The sequence below is a fragment of the Acomys minous genome (genome assembly GCF_964271855.1).
Source record: "Acomys minous genome assembly, chromosome: 3".
NCBI lineage: Eukaryota > Metazoa > Chordata > Mammalia > Rodentia > Muridae > Acomys > Acomys minous.
Window position 1 is genome coordinate 71,420,094 of NC_140485.1, and position 19,727 is coordinate 71,439,820.

At 48.4% G+C, this 19,727-nt stretch overlaps 1 protein-coding gene across 6 annotated transcripts; it reads right to left on the reverse strand.

The window, feature by feature from the left end:
* On the reverse strand, positions 1-19,366 carry TTPAL (alpha tocopherol transfer protein like). Of its 6 annotated transcripts, XM_084777377.1 has the most exons (6): positions 19,264-19,366; positions 18,754-18,939; positions 13,952-14,414; positions 9,874-10,067; positions 7,580-7,690; positions 1-3,949 (listed from the first exon to the last, which is right to left on the reverse strand). In XM_084777377.1, exons 3-6 carry the CDS (start codon positions 14,397-14,399, stop codon positions 3,671-3,673), a joined length of 1,032 nt encoding a protein of 343 aa, XP_084633503.1. In that variant the 5' UTR covers positions 14,400-14,414; positions 18,754-18,939; positions 19,264-19,366; the 3' UTR covers positions 1-3,670. The 6 variants fall into 6 exon arrangements, with proteins under 6 accessions (XP_084633503.1, XP_084633502.1, XP_084633501.1 ...); XM_084777376.1 differs by lacking the exon at positions 18,754-18,939; XM_084777375.1 differs by lacking the exon at positions 18,754-18,939 and having other exon boundaries at positions 13,952-14,417; positions 19,264-19,359.
* Positions 19,367-19,727: the final 361 nt, after the last annotated feature.

The following is a 19,727-nucleotide window of genomic DNA, read 5'->3' on the forward strand; positions in this document are numbered from 1 at the left end:
TTGGCTTTACAGGGATTTTTATTGTTGGAGACCCAGTCATGCATACTAAAATTACATATTTTCGCCACTTAGAAAAATGCACTAGAAAAATAAACATTTGGTCAAAACAAACACTGAAGTAGATGAATCCACCACATGTGCCTATACTCAGAGCCAAACTGAATTTCAGTTTGAAGTAAGGAATGTGACCAGGGGCTAAAACAGTGGCCTAGTCTGGTCAGGAAAAAGCCCAGTTCCCACCCATCAGAGAGGGTAATGGAGGTCTTGGCCACTGAGAAGTTTCAAGTATTTTACCTGTTGGGTTCTTATGTAATACGCCAGGAAGCTGAGGCACATCCACAAGAATCCAAAGCAGCTACCACTAACTGCCTGATAGAAAAAACATCCAGTGAGATTGAAAACATACCCACAGGCCCCCAGGTAAGAGAAAACCAGGAAATTTGGGGCCACAAACCAATAAATGTGACTCTGGCTTTAAGTCACACTGGACCTTCTTGGGAGCAAGTTCCCACTGAGAAAAAATAGTTGACGGTGCTTCTTGCATTTGAAAGTGAGCATTTCTGAGTTGGGAGAGCAGAAAGAAATTTACTTAGGTTTACAAAGTGAATGGATGGCAAAACAAACAAACCAACCTGAGAGGCCTTAGCAAGAAGTCTGTCCTGAGCAGCCTATGTGCTTGGTGTTCCTGCCTGACATGACCATGCACAGCTACACATATGTCAACTGAGTTAACAGTTTCCTTCCTAAAGGAGGTTTCCCAAGAACCTGAAGTGCTGCCGACTTCAAGATGAGGTATCATAATGCACAACAGCAGTGTAGCTGCTGCTGCCCAAATGAAAAAGCAAGTTCCATGAACGGCCAGAAAGATGAAGTGACATCTCCCAAACTCCCTACTGGGTAGTAAAGCTATCTCAGATATTCAGAGGGAATGCCTTTAGTCCCTCCAACTCTGAAGAAGCTGCCCTGAAACCTGAGGTGCCTACAAATCTAGAATGAGATGTGGTCCAAGGCCACCTGGGCCTAGAGAAAGCCAAGCTGGGAAGCCAGCACTTCTGGCTGTTTCTGTAGATTTTATCTATCCCTACGTGAAGGCAGAATAAGGAAGGTGTCTAGGAAGCTGGATTTCCTTGACGTCTGTAGGGGACTTGGGCAAGAGACTAAAACTGCATTCCTACACTAGCACATTTCAGCACCAACTCACTTGATCTACATTCTTAAATAATCTTGACTTTAAGGGGCGGGATCGGGGGAGCCAGTTAGGAACAGGGTTCAGATTTGAGTGTACAAGCCTCTGTCCAGCGCTCAGCATGTTAAGTAAGTTGTGCACAAAGATAATGCAGACACCCATTTCTACTTCACCATCCCGTTTCCCTCCCAATACCACGTGACCTTCATTTCCAGCCATGGAAAATGTCTAGAAGTTTTCCCTAAAGTCAGATACTCCCAAGTTCTTGCTCACTGGCTAGCTCCAGCACTGTGTTCCCCTCAAATGAGGCCTGCTGCATCCCTGCTGCTCAGTATAGGAGTTGCTTTATTTTACACCAGGAGATCCCTGTCATACAGCCTTCTTCAAACCTGAGGTGCCCAGACAGGTCTCTCAACTCAGGAAGCAGAGCAGCTGGGGCAGACAACAGATACAGTCTCCTGAGAGACTTGATGGAATGGCTCGCTCTTGGCCTAACCAGAAAGGCCTGGCAAGCAGGCAGCATTTCTGCTCTGAGATTTCTCCCCCATAAGCCTGACTGTCCCTTTGTTAAGTCAAATAGACAAAGAACTAGCCAGTCACGTGACAGGCTTTAAACCAGGCAGCCTGGTGGGGCTAAGGGATTCATCTTTGCCTTGGTCTGTTTTTTTCCTTTGCTCTCTACCCACCTAGGACCTAAGAAAGCTTCTCGTAGATGCTCCCATCCAGGTGGTTGGGGTTGGAGCCATCACGGGTTTTTTCAGGGTTTCAGGTGTCTGGGTGGCTGTCTCTTTAGTCAGAAAACCTGCAGGAGCTAAATCAAATAGCAGAAACTCAGCTGCAAATGGTCTCCATGGACAGTCAAGAGTGGTGTGTTTTGGCACTTGAGCTCAGCCAGGGCCTAGAAGATCAAGATTAGCATCTATGGTCAAGATCAAGGATTAGCATCTATGGTGAAAACAATGTCCCCAGAATTGGCATTATTGAGATAAGTTTCCATAAAGGGCTTCTGTGGACGTGTCAGGAACTGCTGTAAGAGTGGAACAGCTTAGTGACAACCGACTGACCTTTGAATCTCAAAGCACTGTCTATAAGCTGTGTGCAATGCCTGCTTAGTCTATTAAGTGCACAAGCAACGGTTCCGGACACTACTTAACACCATAATACACAATGAATACCAAAGGAAGCAGGTCAAAAACCAGGAGATAAATACCTTACTCGATGCTTGGGTTAAGGCTGAAGTCTTGACAGGTGTCTAAAGTGCCCAAACACAGAACTCACATTCTGGCCAGCTGGTCCTCCCACACTAGACAAACACTCTAGCGTGTCTGGGAGGGCAGGGCCTCCCAGGTGAACCAGCAATAACCTGCCCCTGTGTGTTTCCAGGGACAAAAACTGAAGAAGCCCCAAACTGGCAATTACTGTGGCTGTTTCTAATATGCTACTAGTGTCTCCAGGGTAGAAAGAGTTTATACAAGATCTGGGTACAAGACTCGGCCAGCCTCACAAGAGCCATACCTTTCAAGTTTACCCATCTACTACAAAGGCAGTTGGTTACCACCAAGTCCCAGGAACATACTAGTTTCTTTAAAGGCAGGGCCAAATGGTAACACTCCTTTACATGAGGCTTGTGTGCATATCACAAAGAAACAAGACCCAATCACCTCTAGGTGGTCATCTTTCCAAGCAGAAAACCTAACATCTTCAGCATCCCCAAAGGTCCCCATGCCACCTGGCCTCACTTCAGAAATGACAAGCTGAGGTCCATGTCCTACCCAGTCACACACTTGACTCCTAGTCCAAATGCTTTTGGCCACACAGTACTAGAACCCAGTATTTTTTGTTGACCTGTGTGATTCCAGAGAGAACCAGAGCTAAGGCTTTATGGGTCTGGGAAGCTTCTATTGCAAGATTCAACCTGGGAATCCCAGGGATGCTCTGAAGCTTCTGGCTTCCAAATTTAATTGTTAGGTGCTGCCTGTGTCCTGGTATTTCTGCTGCTCAGTTAACAGTGCTTTCCAGGCCCAGCGGTAACAACTGAGGCCTGAACCTTGAATTTTGCTGATGAGCAACAGAGGTCAACACCTAGGGTTTATGGGAAGGAGACTCAAAAGTCTCACATGTGGCCACCTTTCATTACTGGCAGTTGCTTCAGAGTCATGATCAATCAGGTTGTCTTCTGGTCACTTCAGAGTGACTTTGACCCCTGTTGCTTCCAGGATGCATAAGGAACAGATATAGCTTCTGGACTAAGAGTTGCAAACTTAAGAGTCCAAACATTTGGGAATCACCAGGGAAATTTCTGTGTCTTCCCTGGAATTATCCAGGTAGTCAAAGGTCTGCCTGTGATGGGCTTGCCCTGGAATCTCTAAGGGCAGCTCCATGCTGCTGCATAATGATGGTGCAAGAGTGAGGCCTCGGCACCTTAAGCCTTGTGCATTCCTAAGGACGGAAGGAGTTATGCATGGTGGCTCTCCCAACAGAGTGCTAGTAGCAGGAGTAGAGCTGCGACTTCATGGCTCGCATGGAGTCATCACACTGCGCATCTGAGATCAGCCCTTCAGGTAGCAGGGGCTGGCCCAGGAGACTGTCGCAGGCAGGCACAGGCTGGCAGAACTCTTTTACAAAATCATCCTCCGAGGCCATCAGCACCGAATTCCAGGTGGCAATGTCCAGCTCACCAGCTGTGCCCCCATACTCCTTGGGGAGGATACTCCTTGGAAGGTTTGTGTGGAGAGAGTTCAGGTCAGACCCGTGGAGGAAGAACTAAAACAGAAGGGTATAAAAAGGCATACTCAGCAGCTGTGACCACCGGCACAGATTGGGCCTTCAACATTCCATCACAGGCTTGGGGAAGCATGAGAACCACTCCTCCCTTGAGGATGTATAGGCAATTAATGGTTGCGAGGGGAGAAGGAGGCATTTTCTTCAGTGTTATAGCCACTGGCTAGTGCCCATATTCCTGTAAATGGCTCCTTGTTCATGACCTTGTAAGTAACCCTAAATAGATTCTCGGATCACCAAAACAGACAAAAAAGGCATTAAAGTAGAAAGGGGACTAGTTGAGAGGCAGAGGATCAACAGGAGTGGGAGGATGACAAGAGGGTAACAGAATGAAAATGCCATAACGACACTGGTTTATTATATACTAATCTATGCTAATTGTGCTGGTAAGTTGTTGTTTGTCAACTTGATTAAGCTAGAATCATCAGAGAAGGGAGAACCTCACCTGAGAAAATATCCCCATCAGATTGGCCTATGGGACATTTTCCTGATTGATGATTAATGTGGGAGGGCTCAGCCTACTGTAGGCATTGCCATCCCTGGGAAGGTGGTTCTGGGATTATAAAGTAGCAAATGGCACAAGCCTTGAGGAACAATCCAGTAAGCAGCATTCCTCCACAGTCAGCTTCAGTTCTTCCCTCCGGGTTCCTGCCCAAGTTCCTGTCTCAGCTTCCCTCAGTAGGCTATGACCAGGGATATGTAAGCCAGATAAACTCTTTCCTCCTCAATATCCTTTTGGTTATGGGTTTATCACAGTAACAGAAATTTAAGACACTGGGCCTGGCAGTGGTGGCACACGGCTTTAATCCCAGCACTTGGGAGGCAGAGGCAGGCCTGTGAGTTTAAGGCAGCCTCATCTATAGTCCAGGACAGGCAAGGCTACACACAGAGAAACCCTGTCTTTTTGTTTGTTTGTTTTTGTTTTTTGTTTTGTTTTAACAGATGGTGTTATTCTCTCTCTCTCTCTCTCTCTCTCTCTCTCTCTCTCTCTCTCTCTCTCTCTCTCTTTTGGTTTTTTCGAGACAAGGTCTCTCTGTGTTAGCCTTGGCTGTCCTGGACTCACTTTGTAGACCAGGCTGGCCTCGAACTCACAGCGATCCGCCCGCCTCTGCCTCCCGAGTACTGGGATTAAAGGCGTGTGCCACCATGCCCGGCTGAGAAACCCTGTCTTGAAAAACAAACAAACAAACCTAACACACACACACACACACATTTTTTTTTTAAAAGCACAGACATTGCTGGGTGGTGGTGCATGCCTTTAATCCCAGCACTCGGGAGGCAGAGGCAGGTGGACTGCTCTGAGTTCAAGGCCAGCCTGGTCTACAAAGCAAGTCCAGGACAGCAAAGGCTACACTGAGAAACCCTGTCTTGAAAAACTAATAATAACAACAACAACAACAACAACAACAACAACAATAATAATAATAATAAAAGCACAGACACACATGTGCTGGGGAATCAGTAATGAAACAATCTCCCTGTGGCAGGTGCTCAAATAAACATGTTCTGAGTGAAGAAAGTTCCTCAGCCCCAGGGGCCTGGAATACCTTATCTTCTGCTGCACCCTCCATGGAGTGGACCTTCCAGGACAGCCATGAGGCAACCATTTCACTACCCCTATCAGTCCCGAGCCACCATCTTTCCCCAGAGCCTCCCATCCGTCTCCTACCTGGCCTCTCAATCTTGAGCCTTGTCTCAGCACAGTCCTCTCCTTTCAGGTAACACCACCGTATTTACCGTCTTCTGATGTTCCCATCTCACAGGCCCACAAAGCCTGTCACAGTGGGGCCTGTTAATTTCTTAGGCTTCACCCACTGTTCTCCCCATCACTCAGCTCTCCCAGCATGCTGGGCGGGCACCCTCCTGTGCCTCAACATTATCCTGTGCTGGTCTCCCAACTGTATGGCTTACTCCCTCACAAGCAGTCTTAGCGGCACCAGTTCTCACTACCCTAGTGAGTGCACAACCCCTTTATTACACAACTAATCCATTCTGTGTGTGTTTTCCGAAGTGTGAGAACCTGGGCCTGTTCGTCTCATGTTTCATATAGAAGTTCATCAGCTGTAGTTTTGAATGAGTGGGCACAGAAGGGAGGGAATGAAGAGCATCATGGACCACAAATAAGACAGTTTCAAAGATGCAAAAAGTCTATCCGCAGGCTGCATGGTAAAATGCAAATAGAGCATTTAGGAACCACGAAAGGCAGTGTTGACTGTCAGAGTGACAGACGCACTTGGTGGACAGGCCTTCAGGCATGCCTATGGGAGATTATTGCTGTCTTTACTATCTCACTGAAGCAAAACCACCCCCTTTATTCCTTACATGGCTTTTTTTTTGGGGGGGGGAGGTGTTTTATCACAGCAGGACAGGACCAACATGGATTCACACCCACTCAGCAGCTCTCAAGTCTACCTGATCAAAACTACTGAGGATATTTAAAACCACTCACACCAGGCTCTACTCTCTCTAGATTTTAAGTTTTAGTTCTTACAACCTTGAAAGTCTCTATTTCTGTATGCTTCTTTTTTTGTAAAGATATGAAACTGGACTGGAGAGATGGCTTAGAAATTAAGAGCACGTACTGCTCTTCCAGAGGACTTGAGTTCAGTTCACAGCACCCACATCAGGTGGCTCACAGCAGGCCTGTAACTCCAATTCCTGGGGGAGCCAATGATCTCTTCTGACTTCCTTGGGAAACACACACACACACACACACACACACACACACACACACACACACACACACACACGAAAAGGTCTTTAAAAACATAAGTTGGAGAGTGGAGAGACCTCAATGTCTCTGGGTACAAGGAAGGATAGTAAAAATGCTATTACCACATTTCCATCAGTGCCCTTGAGGAAGATGACAAGAGGAGGGACTTCTGTGGGTCAGAAAGGAGGGCCCTCTTTTAAAAGTGTCATCTAGGGCTTGCTGTGTACGTTAGTGGTAGAGCACTGAGACTGCATGAAGTTCCAAGTCAGCAATGATCAATCCATCTGCTTGGTGACCCATCCCTTCCCTTTCCTAGATCCTCTTACACATAAAACGCAACGTTGGTTCCCAGTGCATAAGCCAGGAGATCAGGAAGTCTGAATAGGTTACAGAGCAAAGAGGCATCTTATAATTAAAATCCCACCTTCAGCCCCTTGTAAACACAGCATCCTGATGCTGTTCCTGCTTTAGGCAAAGTATGCACTCTTACTAGTTCCAAGTTCCCTCATAAAAAAGATGGATCATGTTTATCTGTTTATCATAAACATGTTTATTTGTTTAAAGATGATCAAGTTTATCAATATACTTTCTAAATTAGTTCCTGGACAAAAACAATGATATTCTAGGTGTCAAAAATAAATCAAGTGAGAAAAAACAATCAAGGGAGATTTTTTAAAAAGTATCAAGTTCAGCTGGGCGGTGGTGGTGCACACCTTTAATCCCAGCACTTGGGAGACAGAGGCAGGAGGATCTCTGTGAGTTCAAGGCTAGCCTGGTCTACAAAGTGAGTCTAAGACAGCCAAGGCTACACAGAGAAATTCTGTCTAGAAAAACCAAAAAAAGAAAGCAAGCAAGGAAGGAAGGAAGAAAAAGTATCAAGTTCAAAGGACATCACTCACCCTGTTTGCTATTTTTTCCTTCAGAAATGGTTTTATGATGGCAAAAATGCCTTTAAATATCCGAGGTTCATTCACTATATGGACTGCTTTTATCCGAATGGGGAAGCCATCCTGTACGGGGGAGGAACGCCATGTTAGAGCATCTGTAGTATCTGTAGTAGTATTCCCTCTGCAGCTGCCCTCCCCATCTAAACCATGTAAGTCCAGCCCCAGTCTGGCCTGACCCTCACAGCTTCCTCAGAGACAGCCCTGGTGGGGACCAACAGGAAGACAAGTTGTAAGGAAGTCTGCATCAGAAGAGCTATCAAAGAGGTGGGAGCCCCAAGCCCACAGAGAAAGAGCTGGAAAACAGAGGGCCCTCCAGGTCAGAGCTGCTTCAAGTGCATTTCCCAAGGTCATCTTCAAGATGCCGTGAAGCAGGACTGCTTGGGAAACAGGTGAGGGAGCCAGAGGCACACGTAGTCAGTCAGGGTTCCTTAGCCTCCCCTCGAGGTTCAGGCTGTAACCACAGCTACTTAGGAAGCTGAGGTATGAGGAGAGCGAGCTCAAGGCCTGCCTGGGTTAGAGAATGGTGGTTTGAATAAGATGTCTCCTTTAGGCTTGGACACTTGGTCCCGCTTGGTGGCACTGTGTGGGGAGTTGAGGAAGAGTGGCCTCCTGGAGGAAGCATGGCCCCGGGGACAGGCTTTAAGAGCACACAGCTGCTCACTGCCTTTAGTGTTCTCTGCTTTGGTGCTATTGGAGATGTGAAGCATGCTGGCCTCTGGGTGCCGTGCTTCCCGCCATGACGGACTCATATCTATGGAACTATACGCAAAATAAACATTTTCCTATAAGTTGCCTTGGTCATGGGATTTTATCACAGCAACAAAACAGGTAATTAACATACAGAGTAACTTCAAGGCTAGCCAGGGCCACTTGGGGAAACCCTGTCCAATACATTGATGTTTATAGTGACAGGCACAAGAAAGGGACACATTAAGTCACACAGTTCCCAAACTTATTTAACCCTGGAATTTTGGTCCCTTCTGGGTGATCTTTACATTAGTAGAAAAATAGAGATACAAATTCAATTCCAACACTGTGTGTGTGGTATGTGTGTGTGTGTGTGTGTGTGTGTGTGTGTGTGTGTGTGTGTGTGTGTGTGTGTGTGTTTCAGCAGGAGCCATCAAAACACACAGCTAGGAGCTGGGAAAATGGCTCAGCAGTTAAGAGCATTAGCTGCTCTTCCAGAGGCCCCGAGTTTGATTTCCAGTACCTATATGTCAACTGACAACTGTCTGTAAGTCTAGTGTTAGAAAATGTGACACCTCCTTCCACCCTCCTTAGACACCAGGCACACACAGCCGTACCCAGAAAAGAATTTAAAAACAAAACATGGAGCCAGGGGTGGAGCTCAGCGGGAGACTGTCTGCGCAGCACACATGACGTTCTGAGTTTATTCTTAGCACAAGAAAATAAAAACAGGCTGGGCGCGGTGGCGCATGCTTGCAGTCCCAGCATTCAGGGAGGCAGAGGCAGATTTCTGTGAGTTCAAGGCCAGCCTGGTCAACCAATTGAGTCCAGGACAGCCAAGGCTACATGGAGAAACCCTGTCTCGAAAAACCAAAATAAATAAACAAACAAACAAATATAAAAAGAAAGACAGAGAAAAGGAAAATAAAAGCAGTAGAAGCTAAGGAAAATCAAGACTTGCATTTACAGTGATGGAGCTGTGCACTGGTGGTAGAGGCAGAAGGATTAGGTCCGTCTTTGGCTACATAACAAGTCTGAGGCCAGCCTGGACTACAAGAGATTCTGGCTCAAAAACCAAAATAAAATGATGATCAGTGTGGAAGTGGATTGACAGCAGGGGCTTGGGCATCTGTGTAACTCAGTGAAGGGCGGCTGGACCACCGGCATTGTCACAGCTCACAGGGGCAGCACCCAAGGGGCAGATCAGTAACCAAGAGCTCAGCCTTCTGTGGCTATGACACAAGGGGCAGGCTGTATGTGGTCTCTAGGTCTCAGCTGCCCCATCTATCAAAAAGGAAAACAAATTCTTGTCTGCCTCAGAGTGTTCCCTGAAGGACTGAACTGCAGTGACGGCGACAGGGCTTTGTGACCCATTAAGCACAGGTAAGAGGTACCTTCTGCAGGTACCTGCGGAGTCATGGCATAAAGGACTGAAGATTATTCTCACTGCCAGTGGGAAGTGGGGTCTGTGTAATCCTCCATAAGACAACAGTAAGTGGACAGGGCTATGGGGAAAGCAAAGAGCCACAGCAGGGGGAAATGGTAAAGAGGGGCCATACCTGAAGGATGCCAATCACCTTTTTGGCTATAAAAGGACCAAAATGAGATGCTTTGGATAAGCTCACTCCTTTGTAGTCAGCGAGAATTACAATCCCATTCACCTGGGTCTCCTCGGACTGAATGAGTTTTTCTAATGTCAAGTAAACGGCTCGGATGTTCTCGGTTATTGGGTAGTTGCTTGGGATCCATCTGTCTGAGGTTACAAGAGATGGGCAGCGTTACAGAATGAATACAAACAAGTGCACAGAGAAAGATGCATCTTCTAAAACCTTGGCTTTGCAATGAAGAGGAAGACATTCTTGTCACCTGATGTTGTCTAGCCAACAACTGATGTTTTGTAACCTCCCAAACCCAGCAGAACATCTGGAGATGAAAACACCACTGAGTGTTAAGGTTAAAAACCTGAGCTGTGCATGGTGGTACATGCCTTTAATCCCAGTATTCAGGAGGCAGAGGCAGGCAGATCACTGTGAGTTCAAGGCCAGCCTGGTCTACAAATCAAGTCCAGGACAGCCAAGGCTACACAGAGAAACCCTGTCTCGCGGAATGGGGGTGGGGGGAAGCATGAGCTGTGAAGTCAGATATGCTAGGCTCCAACGCTGGGCAAGATGCTTCAGCACTCTGAGCCTCTGTATCTTAAGGAAACAGGTAAAACACCTGCCTTCTTGGCCACTCTGCTTCCTGCCATCAAGTGCTATGACATCACCACCCTGGTTTTCCATTCTGGCCACACAGGTTGCACAGAACTGACTTGACTGATGACTCCAGGGAAGGTAAGAAATGGGGACTGGCTGGCCAGGCTGGTATGACATCTTAGCCAGAGCCTGTGGTCTGAGCCAGGTCACATAGAGCCAGACTCAGTCTTGGGTGTGGTTCCTGAAAAAGGGAAGATCTCTCCTCCCTCTCATACCTGTGAAGCTATGAGCCTGATGTCCAGAGGTGGCCTGAGAATGAAGTGCAAGCTAGCAGGACACATGCTTCAGTAATAATTTGCATATTTAATGGTTTTTCTTTTTGGGAGAAGGATAAAAAAAATGACAATGGTATTTTTTACTATTAATCACTATTCTTTTTCTCTTCTTCTCATTATTTATTTATTTATTTATTTATTTGGATCAGAGATGAGCGGGTTGAGACAGAGCTTCTCTGTGTCCCAGGCTGGTCTGGAACTTTCAGCGATCCTCTTGAGGGTTGGGATAATAGGCATGGGCCGCCATGCCCAGCTGTTAACTATTCTCAAGAAAATCTCCACCAAGATCTATGTCCTGTAGAAAGACAAAGCTGAGTCGGGGCCGTGGCTCACTCCCATCACTTGGGAGGTGGTGGTAGTGAGAACAGGAGTTCAGGCCTTCTTCAGCTATGTAGAAAGTTCAAGGCCAGCCTGGGCTACATGAGACTCTGCTTCAGAAACAAAAGTCATCCCCATAGACGCTGGGGGAGGGGGTCCTAGTCCTCAGTAGTGGTGGCTACTAATAAGATCCCCTCACTCAGGTAAATAACACCCAACCTATGCTCACAAAAGCAACCCCACTGAAATGCAGTAGGCTACTCCCACCTACTCCCTGCAGGGGACAGGGCCACAGACATTGAGGGCTGCTTGGAAAAGGGGGCTTGGGGACTCAGCGGGAAGGGTGACAAAGAATAATGGGGGATTATGATCAGAGTAATTGTATATGTATGAAACCATGAAAGAATACATTATAAAACGAAGTTTCATTTTGCTAGCAATGTGCACACAATTATTTTCTTTTTAGAAATATTTATGAGTATGTGTGCATGATACATATACCCAATCATATGTGAGGGGACATGTGTGCCATAGAGCATGTATGTAGACCATAATATAATCATGGATCGTCACTTTCCCCTTTTATTTGGATTCCAGGATTCCAAACACAGGCTTGTGGGGCAAGCGACTTTACCTGCTGAGGCATCTCGCTGCCCTATGCACGATTCTCCTAACAAATCTTGGCCAAACTTGGTGACTAATGTTCATGTGAATTAAGCCCACCACAATATAACTGCATATCACATACACCTCAAACGAGCTCAGCAAAAGGCAATGTAAAATCCACTGGGAACACAGCTTCGTAGGTATGCTTCCTCCTAAGAAGCTGGGTCAGCAGGGAGGGGTCCAAATCTCATCCAAACAGGAGGACAAAATTCATAACCCAAGCACAGCCATGTCCCAGCAGGAGGGGCAGCCAGCATGGTGCCATCTGAGAACATTTCTATGAGCTGAGCTCACTGAGCCCGTGGTAGCAGGACAAAGCTTGCTGGCTGGTTTCTAGGTCTCTTGGTGCTAAAAAATCTGCACTGCTTATTTTAAAATAAGCACCTAATTTCAGAAAGTGCCTAGCACAGCAGCAGGTAAAACGGCTCCAGCTCTGTGTGGATGTGTGACATGTGAGGCAGGGTGGAGAAATGGTCTAGACTGCAAAGACAGTCTGGGAAGAGGTTAGACGGGAACATGGTGTGAGGCATCCAGCTAGAGGGAAACACACGGAGGAGACTGTTCGGTGACACCCCTTCAGGTGATCTGCACACTGCAGCACTCCCCCATTTTCTGGGCCCGCTGCACTCTAACTCGCTGTCTGTGGGCTCTGCACTGAGGGGAACTGCAGGGGCTGTGAGTGGAGTGAGGGCTGTTTCCTCCGCTGCACCTGGTGCTCAGGAGACAGAGTTAGGAATCAGAAGGCTAGAGTTCCCGCATCCTCCACTCACTGGGTAAAACGTTTCTAATGTTTCCCTCTTTCAGCTTCTCCTAGGGTCACAATCTTAAATGCTCTCTGTGGGGAGCTTCCTTCACTGCAAAGGACTGTGCCAAAGATCTGAGAAGTGCCAACACAGGAGGAGCAGGAACTTGTTTTCATTATCTTTCCTGATACCTAAGCCGCCACCTCCTCTCTATATTGTTTGAATAGTAAAGTCAATAGACAAGAAAGTAGAACAGGTAGATGTAATAATGTTGATTTGTCTTTGAGTCTACCACAGTTCTTTGTGTAATGTTAAAAAGACATAGTTTTGTTTTGTTGTGAAGTTGGGCACATGCCTTTCCAGTACTGGGGAGGCAGAGGCAAGTGTATCTTTGAGTTTGAGGAGAACCTGCTCTAAATAGCAAGTTCCTATTGGACTGCTATGTAGGACAGCCAGGCCTACATAGAAACTATCTCAAAGCGGGGTAGAGGCGGGGGGAGAAGAGAAAGATGCATTTTTTAAAAGCTACACCAAGTACCACTATGAAGTGTTGGTATCAGCAAATGAACCATGGGGTTCTGAGCATAGCTCTGTGGGACAGTTCCTGCTCAGCAGGTGCAGGCCAGGGTTCATTCCCAGCACTGGGGGGGGGGGGGGGGAGGGGGGACAGGGAGGGGAAGGGAAAGAAAAGGAAAAAAAAAGGCGAAATGAATCTTGTCAGGGTTTAAGCCACCACAGGAAAGGTGGGAGGGAGGCCCAGGCTTCTGTGCAGCCCACACTGCCTCCCTTATATCTGTTCTCAGCTCATGCAGAGAAGATGCCAGGAGGGGCGTGGCAAGCATGCCTGCATCCCATGACCAAAAGCAGATCCCTCAGCCCACTGTATTCTCTCCTTTGCAAATCTGGGTTTGCACTGACAGAAGATCACTGGGTGGCCAGGTGAGCCTGAAGGCTGAGAGTGGCCATATTTAGCTTCAGTGGGAAAAACTACCCATGCCAAGCACAAACAGCACTGGGGGTCCATGCTCTGGGGTCTAGCTCCTGGTCAGAGTAGCAGCATCTTTGGAGCTGTTTCTGCTTCGTTAAATCAAATCTTCCTTGTGGTCCTCAGGTGGTCTGAGGATGGTTTTACCACCTGTAGTCAAAAGAGCTTTGAGGCCAGCCATGGTGGTCCACACTTAAAATCTTAGTACTTGGGAGGTAGAGGCAAGAGGGTCAGGAGTTCAGAACCATCCTCTGTTGCACAGTGAGTCTGAGATCAGCCTGGGCTGTTTTTAAAAGCCAAAACCAGACAAGGAAAGGCAAGGATGTGAGGGGACTACAAGAGAAATCAGGTGAAGGACAGACCCATCTCAGAGAGACCAGACATCCCCCCAGTACCTGGTCGGATGCAGAGGACATGGCAGCCCCTGGGGTCCGTGTGGGGCAGCACTGTGAGGAATCCGGAGCTGAGAACGTCTTTCAGGGCTGAGGGCCTCAGGTTGCTGAAGACCTCTGGCCAGCTCCGCCTGCAGCCATGGTAGTTGACCAGCAGCTGCAGGGCCCGGTCATAATCAAACTTTCGGGCCCGCAGGAAGCGTAACAGGAAGGCGTCATCCAGGGATGTGCTCAGATGCGGGTGCTCCTTCCGCACCATATCTCGAAGAGCCTGCACATCCCGGAGTCTCCACTCGGGCTTCTCCTGAAGCTCTTCCCTGGCTTTGGTGACCAAGTCTTCCGTCAGGGAGCACACGTAGGCGGGAGGTTTAGGCGGAGGAAGTGGCAGCTCATTTTCGGAGAGTGAGGCCACAGAGGGGCTGGTTCTCAGTGAGTCACTTTCTTCTGACATTAGCTATCAGGGTCCCTGCTGACAGACAGGCCACAGGTCAGGTGGGGTTATGAAAGTGCAGCACAGAGCCAGGGTGGTGGCGCACGCCTTTAATCCTAGCACTTAGGAGACAGAGGCAGGTGGATATCTATGAGTTTGAGGCCAGCCTGGTCTACAGAGTAAGTTCTGGGACAGCCAAGGCTACACAGAGAAACCCTGCCAGAAAGAAAGAAACAAACAAAAAGAAAAGAAAAGGCAGTGTACCATGAGCCTTCTGCTGATGGTTCAACAGGTAGCTTGCCTCATAAGCCTAATGACCATAGAAGATGAAAAGCGAGAATTAACCCCATTAGTCTTCTGCCCTGTCCTGGAACACCCTGACAAGTGCGTATTCACAAACTTGCACAAATGTGTGTGCATGGGGGATTTGGAGTCTTCCCCAAGTTACCTCAGGGAGGTGAGTCCCAAGGAGAAATGATCATGTTATGAATCACACTCCTAAGTCAAACCCAACAACCGAACACTATGCCTCCCTTGGACGTGTCAAACAGAGACATGGCTTGTCATTACATAATGTGAATGCAAACAACTTTGAGATTCCAACCCAGTTTAAAACACACACACATATATATACATAATATATATATGTATGTGTATGTATGTATGTATATATATGTGTGTGTGTGTGTGTGTATGTATGTATATCCCAAACCAAACAAAAACAAAAACAAAAAATAAAAAACAGGTTCTCTAAAATACTGGCGAGAATATAAACAGAACCTTTCTAGAGAGCAGTTTGTCAATACTGAAATTCAAAGCTAGGCTGGAGGGAGTGCTACTTTGATGCCCAGTGTCCACGGACCACTGCACATGAGTTTGTAGCCCCAGTGCTGGGGACGCGGGATGGGGATGGACAGACACAAAAGGATCCCTGGAGCCAGCAGACTAGTGGAGTAAGGGACCAGCAAGATGGCTCAGCACGTAAAGGCACGAGACACCAAGCCTAACAGTGTGAGCTTCGTCTCTGGACATACATGGTGGGAGAAGAGGACCGACTCCCACAGGCTGTCCTCAGATCTTCACATCTACACTGTGGCATGAGCATACCTCCTACCCCTGCAAATCAATACATGATCAAAGAAGACAGCCAGACACCACACACACACACACACACACACACACACACACACACACACAGAGACAGACAGACTGACTCACCAACAGTTATCTCTAGGAAATAGATCTGAACAGCTGGACATTTAAGAGACTTTTAAAAACCATTCTTTCGTTTTCTTGTTTGTTTGTTTGTTTATTTGTTTGTTTGAGACAGTCTCACTATGCAGCTCCAGGAACTTGCTAACCCCCTGCCTCAGCCTCTAGAGTGCTGGGATTACAAGTGGCTCCTGTACAGCTTGCTTGAGTTTATTTTTACAATGTAACTGGCTACGGTGATCATGAAAATGTATCAGCTCTGCTAAGGAAATGTAGCAGAAGGCCTCTTGTTCCTTCAGTGGCACTATCAATTAAGGCCCACGTTCCACAAGCACCCTTCAACTCCTCCAGCCCGTGAGTAACCAAGAAAGAGAGACATAGGTGCATCCAAAAGGCAACTGAGTTCAAGGACTCCGTCCACATGCTGGATTCTTCCTGCCTGAAGCTCCTTCCCAGGAGCCTACATCCCTGAGTGAAGGCTTTATATGTGTAGGTACTCCAGTAAACTCCACACACTGCCTGTGGACCTGTGCACCCTAGGGCTTGCTTCTGGGACAAGCTGCCCTAACACACTCCTGTATAGAAAACAAAAGGACACCTGCCTAGGCACCCTGGGAATAAGCTAGCAGCAGGATTCCCTGGCTGCCGAGCCTAAGCCTTCATCTGTGAGTGGACGCTGCTCTTCCACCTCATACTCAACAAGGAAAGCAGAGCCAGCCCAGAGTTCTTGTGCGTAGCTGTAACGCCCTGGCTTCACTCCCTCTGCTTCACTGCAGCCAGCGACCAAGCAGGCCACTCCCTCCAAACCACAGGATTGCGCACTCCATCTCTCGAATTCCAACACCTAGCCCCACCAGCTTCTTGCACTTGCTTCCAAAGGTATGTCCTCACTCTGGTCATATTGTGGTATGTTCTCCTCAGCTCTTCCCAACCCATGCAGCACACACACACCCAACAAATATCAAACATTTATGATGCACCACATTCTTTTCCAGGTACTGGGGTTGCAGAAGAAAAAAAAAACAACAACAACCAAAAAACACTCCTGTTTCACTGAGTCCGGTAGAGATGGGAGATACTTCTAATCATGATATACAGTCCACAACTATGAAAAGGAAACGTAGGGAATGGGGCCGGATTTGCAGTTTTAAATAGGGCATCCAGGGAAGGCTCACCTAGGTAACATCTGAACAAAGATGAGAAGACAGGGTGAGCCAAATACTACACAGTTGGGTGAGGGTACCTGAAAAAATGTGTGGCTTTTCTGAAAAGCAAGATGCCCAGTGTAGCTAGTTAAGGAAGCAAGGTGGGAGAAAGTCGACGGATTCAGAGGCCCACTGGGGGCTAGTGGCCAGGGCGCTGTAGGCCAGTAAGGACCTCAAACTTCTGTGCTGAGCGAGGAAGGGCATGATCTGTTTCCTCTGTTGGCTCAAGAATGCACTAGGGGTGCGAGATGGCTCACGTGCAGCTCCAGCCTGGCAACCCGAGTTCCATCCTTGGAGTCGAACTTTACCAAATTTACAAAACCACGTAAATGTAGAAGGAGACCAACGCAAGGCTGACCTCTGACACTGCCCCCCACCCGGTTATGTGTGCCGCGTGTGTACACCCGCACATCCACAGAAAGTAACGGTGAAAAGTAACTTTTTAATTTTTAAAATGAACTGTAAAGGAAGTGATGATATAGACCAGTGGTTCTCAACCTCCCTGACGCTGCAACCCTTTAAAACAGTCCTTCATGTTGTGGTGACCCCAACTGTAAAATTCCTTTGCTACTTTGTAACTGTAATTGTGCCACTGTTGTGAATCATGATGGAAGTGTGTACTTTCCAATGGTCTCTGTGGGTCGGGACCCACAGGTTGAGAACCGCTGATGTGGCAGGTTCAACGACAATTCAGCCAAAAGCAGACAGTGACACAAGTCAGCCCTCACTCACTCCAGGGTGTCTGGGCTGCCTGGCATGAGCTCTATGGACAAGCACATATCTCATGCTTGTGTGTGTGTGTGTGTATGTGTGTGTGTGCATGTGCGTGTATATGTGTGTGTGTATGTGTGTGTGTGCGCGCGTGTATGTGTGTGTGCGCATGTGTGTGTATGTGTGTGTGTGTGTGCATGTGCGTGTGTGTGCGTGCGTGTGTGTATGTGTGTGTGTGTGCATGTGCGTGTGTGTATGTGTGTGTGTAGGCCGTTGGTGTGTGCTAGCCAGGTCTTGTTCATTAACCCAAATGTAGCACCTAAAAAGGTATTAAGACAAATAGGCCCCACACCATAAACGCTTTATTTGAATGCACTTTGCAGAGGTGGGACAATGCCGACCTCGCGGAATTCACCCTGGACGGTTTCCATGGCAGTCACCAACAGGTAGGTGCCTGGAATCCCAATTCACTGCCTACCTGAGATGGGCTGGAGTGCCACAGGTTGCAGAACTAGCCTCAAAGGCCCTCCCCTTTCCTCCCTCTCCCCTCCCCTGCCAGGGAAGATGAACTAATGAGCCACCATTCTCGGACTGTCTCACACATCTAACACCTCTGCATCAAAGTTCCTCTGCCACCAGCCAGAGAACTCGTCCTCTTCAAGGCCCGACTGCAATGTCGTCTATTCCGTACAGCCCACCTGGCTTCCTGTGGGTTAAGTCCCCGCAGCACCAGGTTCCTGTTTGGTTTTGGAAACCTCTATTCAGTCTCACAGGCGTTTCGACAGGACCCTTCAGAGTCAGTTGCCACCCACTCATTTACCAAAGACTCACTGACCGCCTCCAGTATGTGCCAGGCATTGTGCTGACGGATGCTAGGGACATAGCAGAGAATAATATATCCTTGCCTCGTGCAGCTTACAGCACGGAGGGCTGAGGCAAAGAAGTCATTCATGCTTGAGGGTTCTGCTTTGAATCAAGCCCTTCACCGTACATCCGTTTTCTTATTTCTTCCTGTGCTTTGCTGGAGATAAAAAAAAAAAAAAAAAAACAAAACCACCAACCCAGAGCCTTGCACATGCTAAGCACCATCCTATCACTGAACTACACGGTCAACCCCACATTTCACCTTCAAAATATTGAGCAAGAACATTATCATCACTGTTTTCACTTTACAAAGGAGGAAACTGACACCGCCCCCCCTCCCCCCCCCCCTTACAGTGTCAATCCCAACAGGGTAGAAAACTTGCCTGCCAGGGTCACCACAAGCCTCAGTGCCGGCTCATGACAGCACTCAGCAAACATCAGGGGAAGTACACGGCAAGCCCTGTCCAGTGAGGCAGAGCGAAGTGTCAAGCCCCGCCCTGGCCTCATCATCTTTAGCCTCCACCTGCAGCTTCCTGTTGATCCCCAGGTGCTCAGCAGTGGCTGTCAGCCTGGGGAATGACACGATGGGTGGCCTTGGGGACAAGATACAAAGCCTGACATCCTCCCCACCTGGAGCCATCTCTCTGTGGAGCATTCCCCCTCTCTCATAACAACCGGTGGCAGGAAGATATCTCTCTCGGAGTCCCAGAGACTCCGCCGCCCCCGCGAGCCGCTGACAGCGGTCCAAGGCCCCTACTTCCGGTCTTCGCCCCCTCCCCAGGTATCCCCATTTCCTGGGGTCTCCCGCCCCTCTGGCCCACTTCCGGCGGTCTTGCCCTCTCGGGTCTCTTTCTCTGGCCCCTAGGCACACGTACGAGTTCGCGGGCACTCACCAGCCCGGCGGCGGGCGGAGCGCGGGTCACGGCGGCAGGAGCCTCGGCTGGCAGCGCGCGCTGAATGGACCCGCACTCCCCAGCCGGCCGGCCCGGCCCTCGCACCGGAAGTGACGTTCAGGGCACACGAAGGCAGCGCCCACCCGGCAGTGCGCATGAGTGAGCTTTGCAGCGTTGCCTTGGGTCTGTCCCCACCTGGTGGCACCGGCTGGGAAACCGAGTGCTGGAGGAGGAATGCAGTTACTTCCCCAGAACATTCTGCCATATGCCCAGTGTTCTACATCATTTTCTCATTAAGTCCTCATGTTTTTGCAGATTCCCCTACTTCATGATGGGTGCAGGAACCAGCCTCAGACCCCAGACCTCGGCATTATTGTTTCAAAACTCCTTGCTCCTCAGCTGACAGCGGTTTGGACTGGCTGCCACCAGCGGGGCCACTTTGGCCAAGCGCCCTGGCCTCCTGG

Excerpts from the sequence above, each read along its gene's own strand:
- TTPAL (XM_084777376.1), bottom strand. The coding sequence starts at position 14,399 with ATGTCAGAAGAAAGTGACTCACTGAGAACCAGCCCCTCTGTGGCCTCA. Across the intron at positions 7,691-9,873 it reads AGGTGATTGGCATCCTTCAG|GATGGCTTCCCCATTCGGAT; the intron begins GTATGGCCCCTC and ends TCCCCCGTACAG. Across the intron at positions 3,950-7,579 it reads AGGAAAAAATAGCAAACAGG|TTCTTCCTCCACGGGTCTGA; the intron begins GTGAGTGATGTC and ends CTTCTGTTTTAG.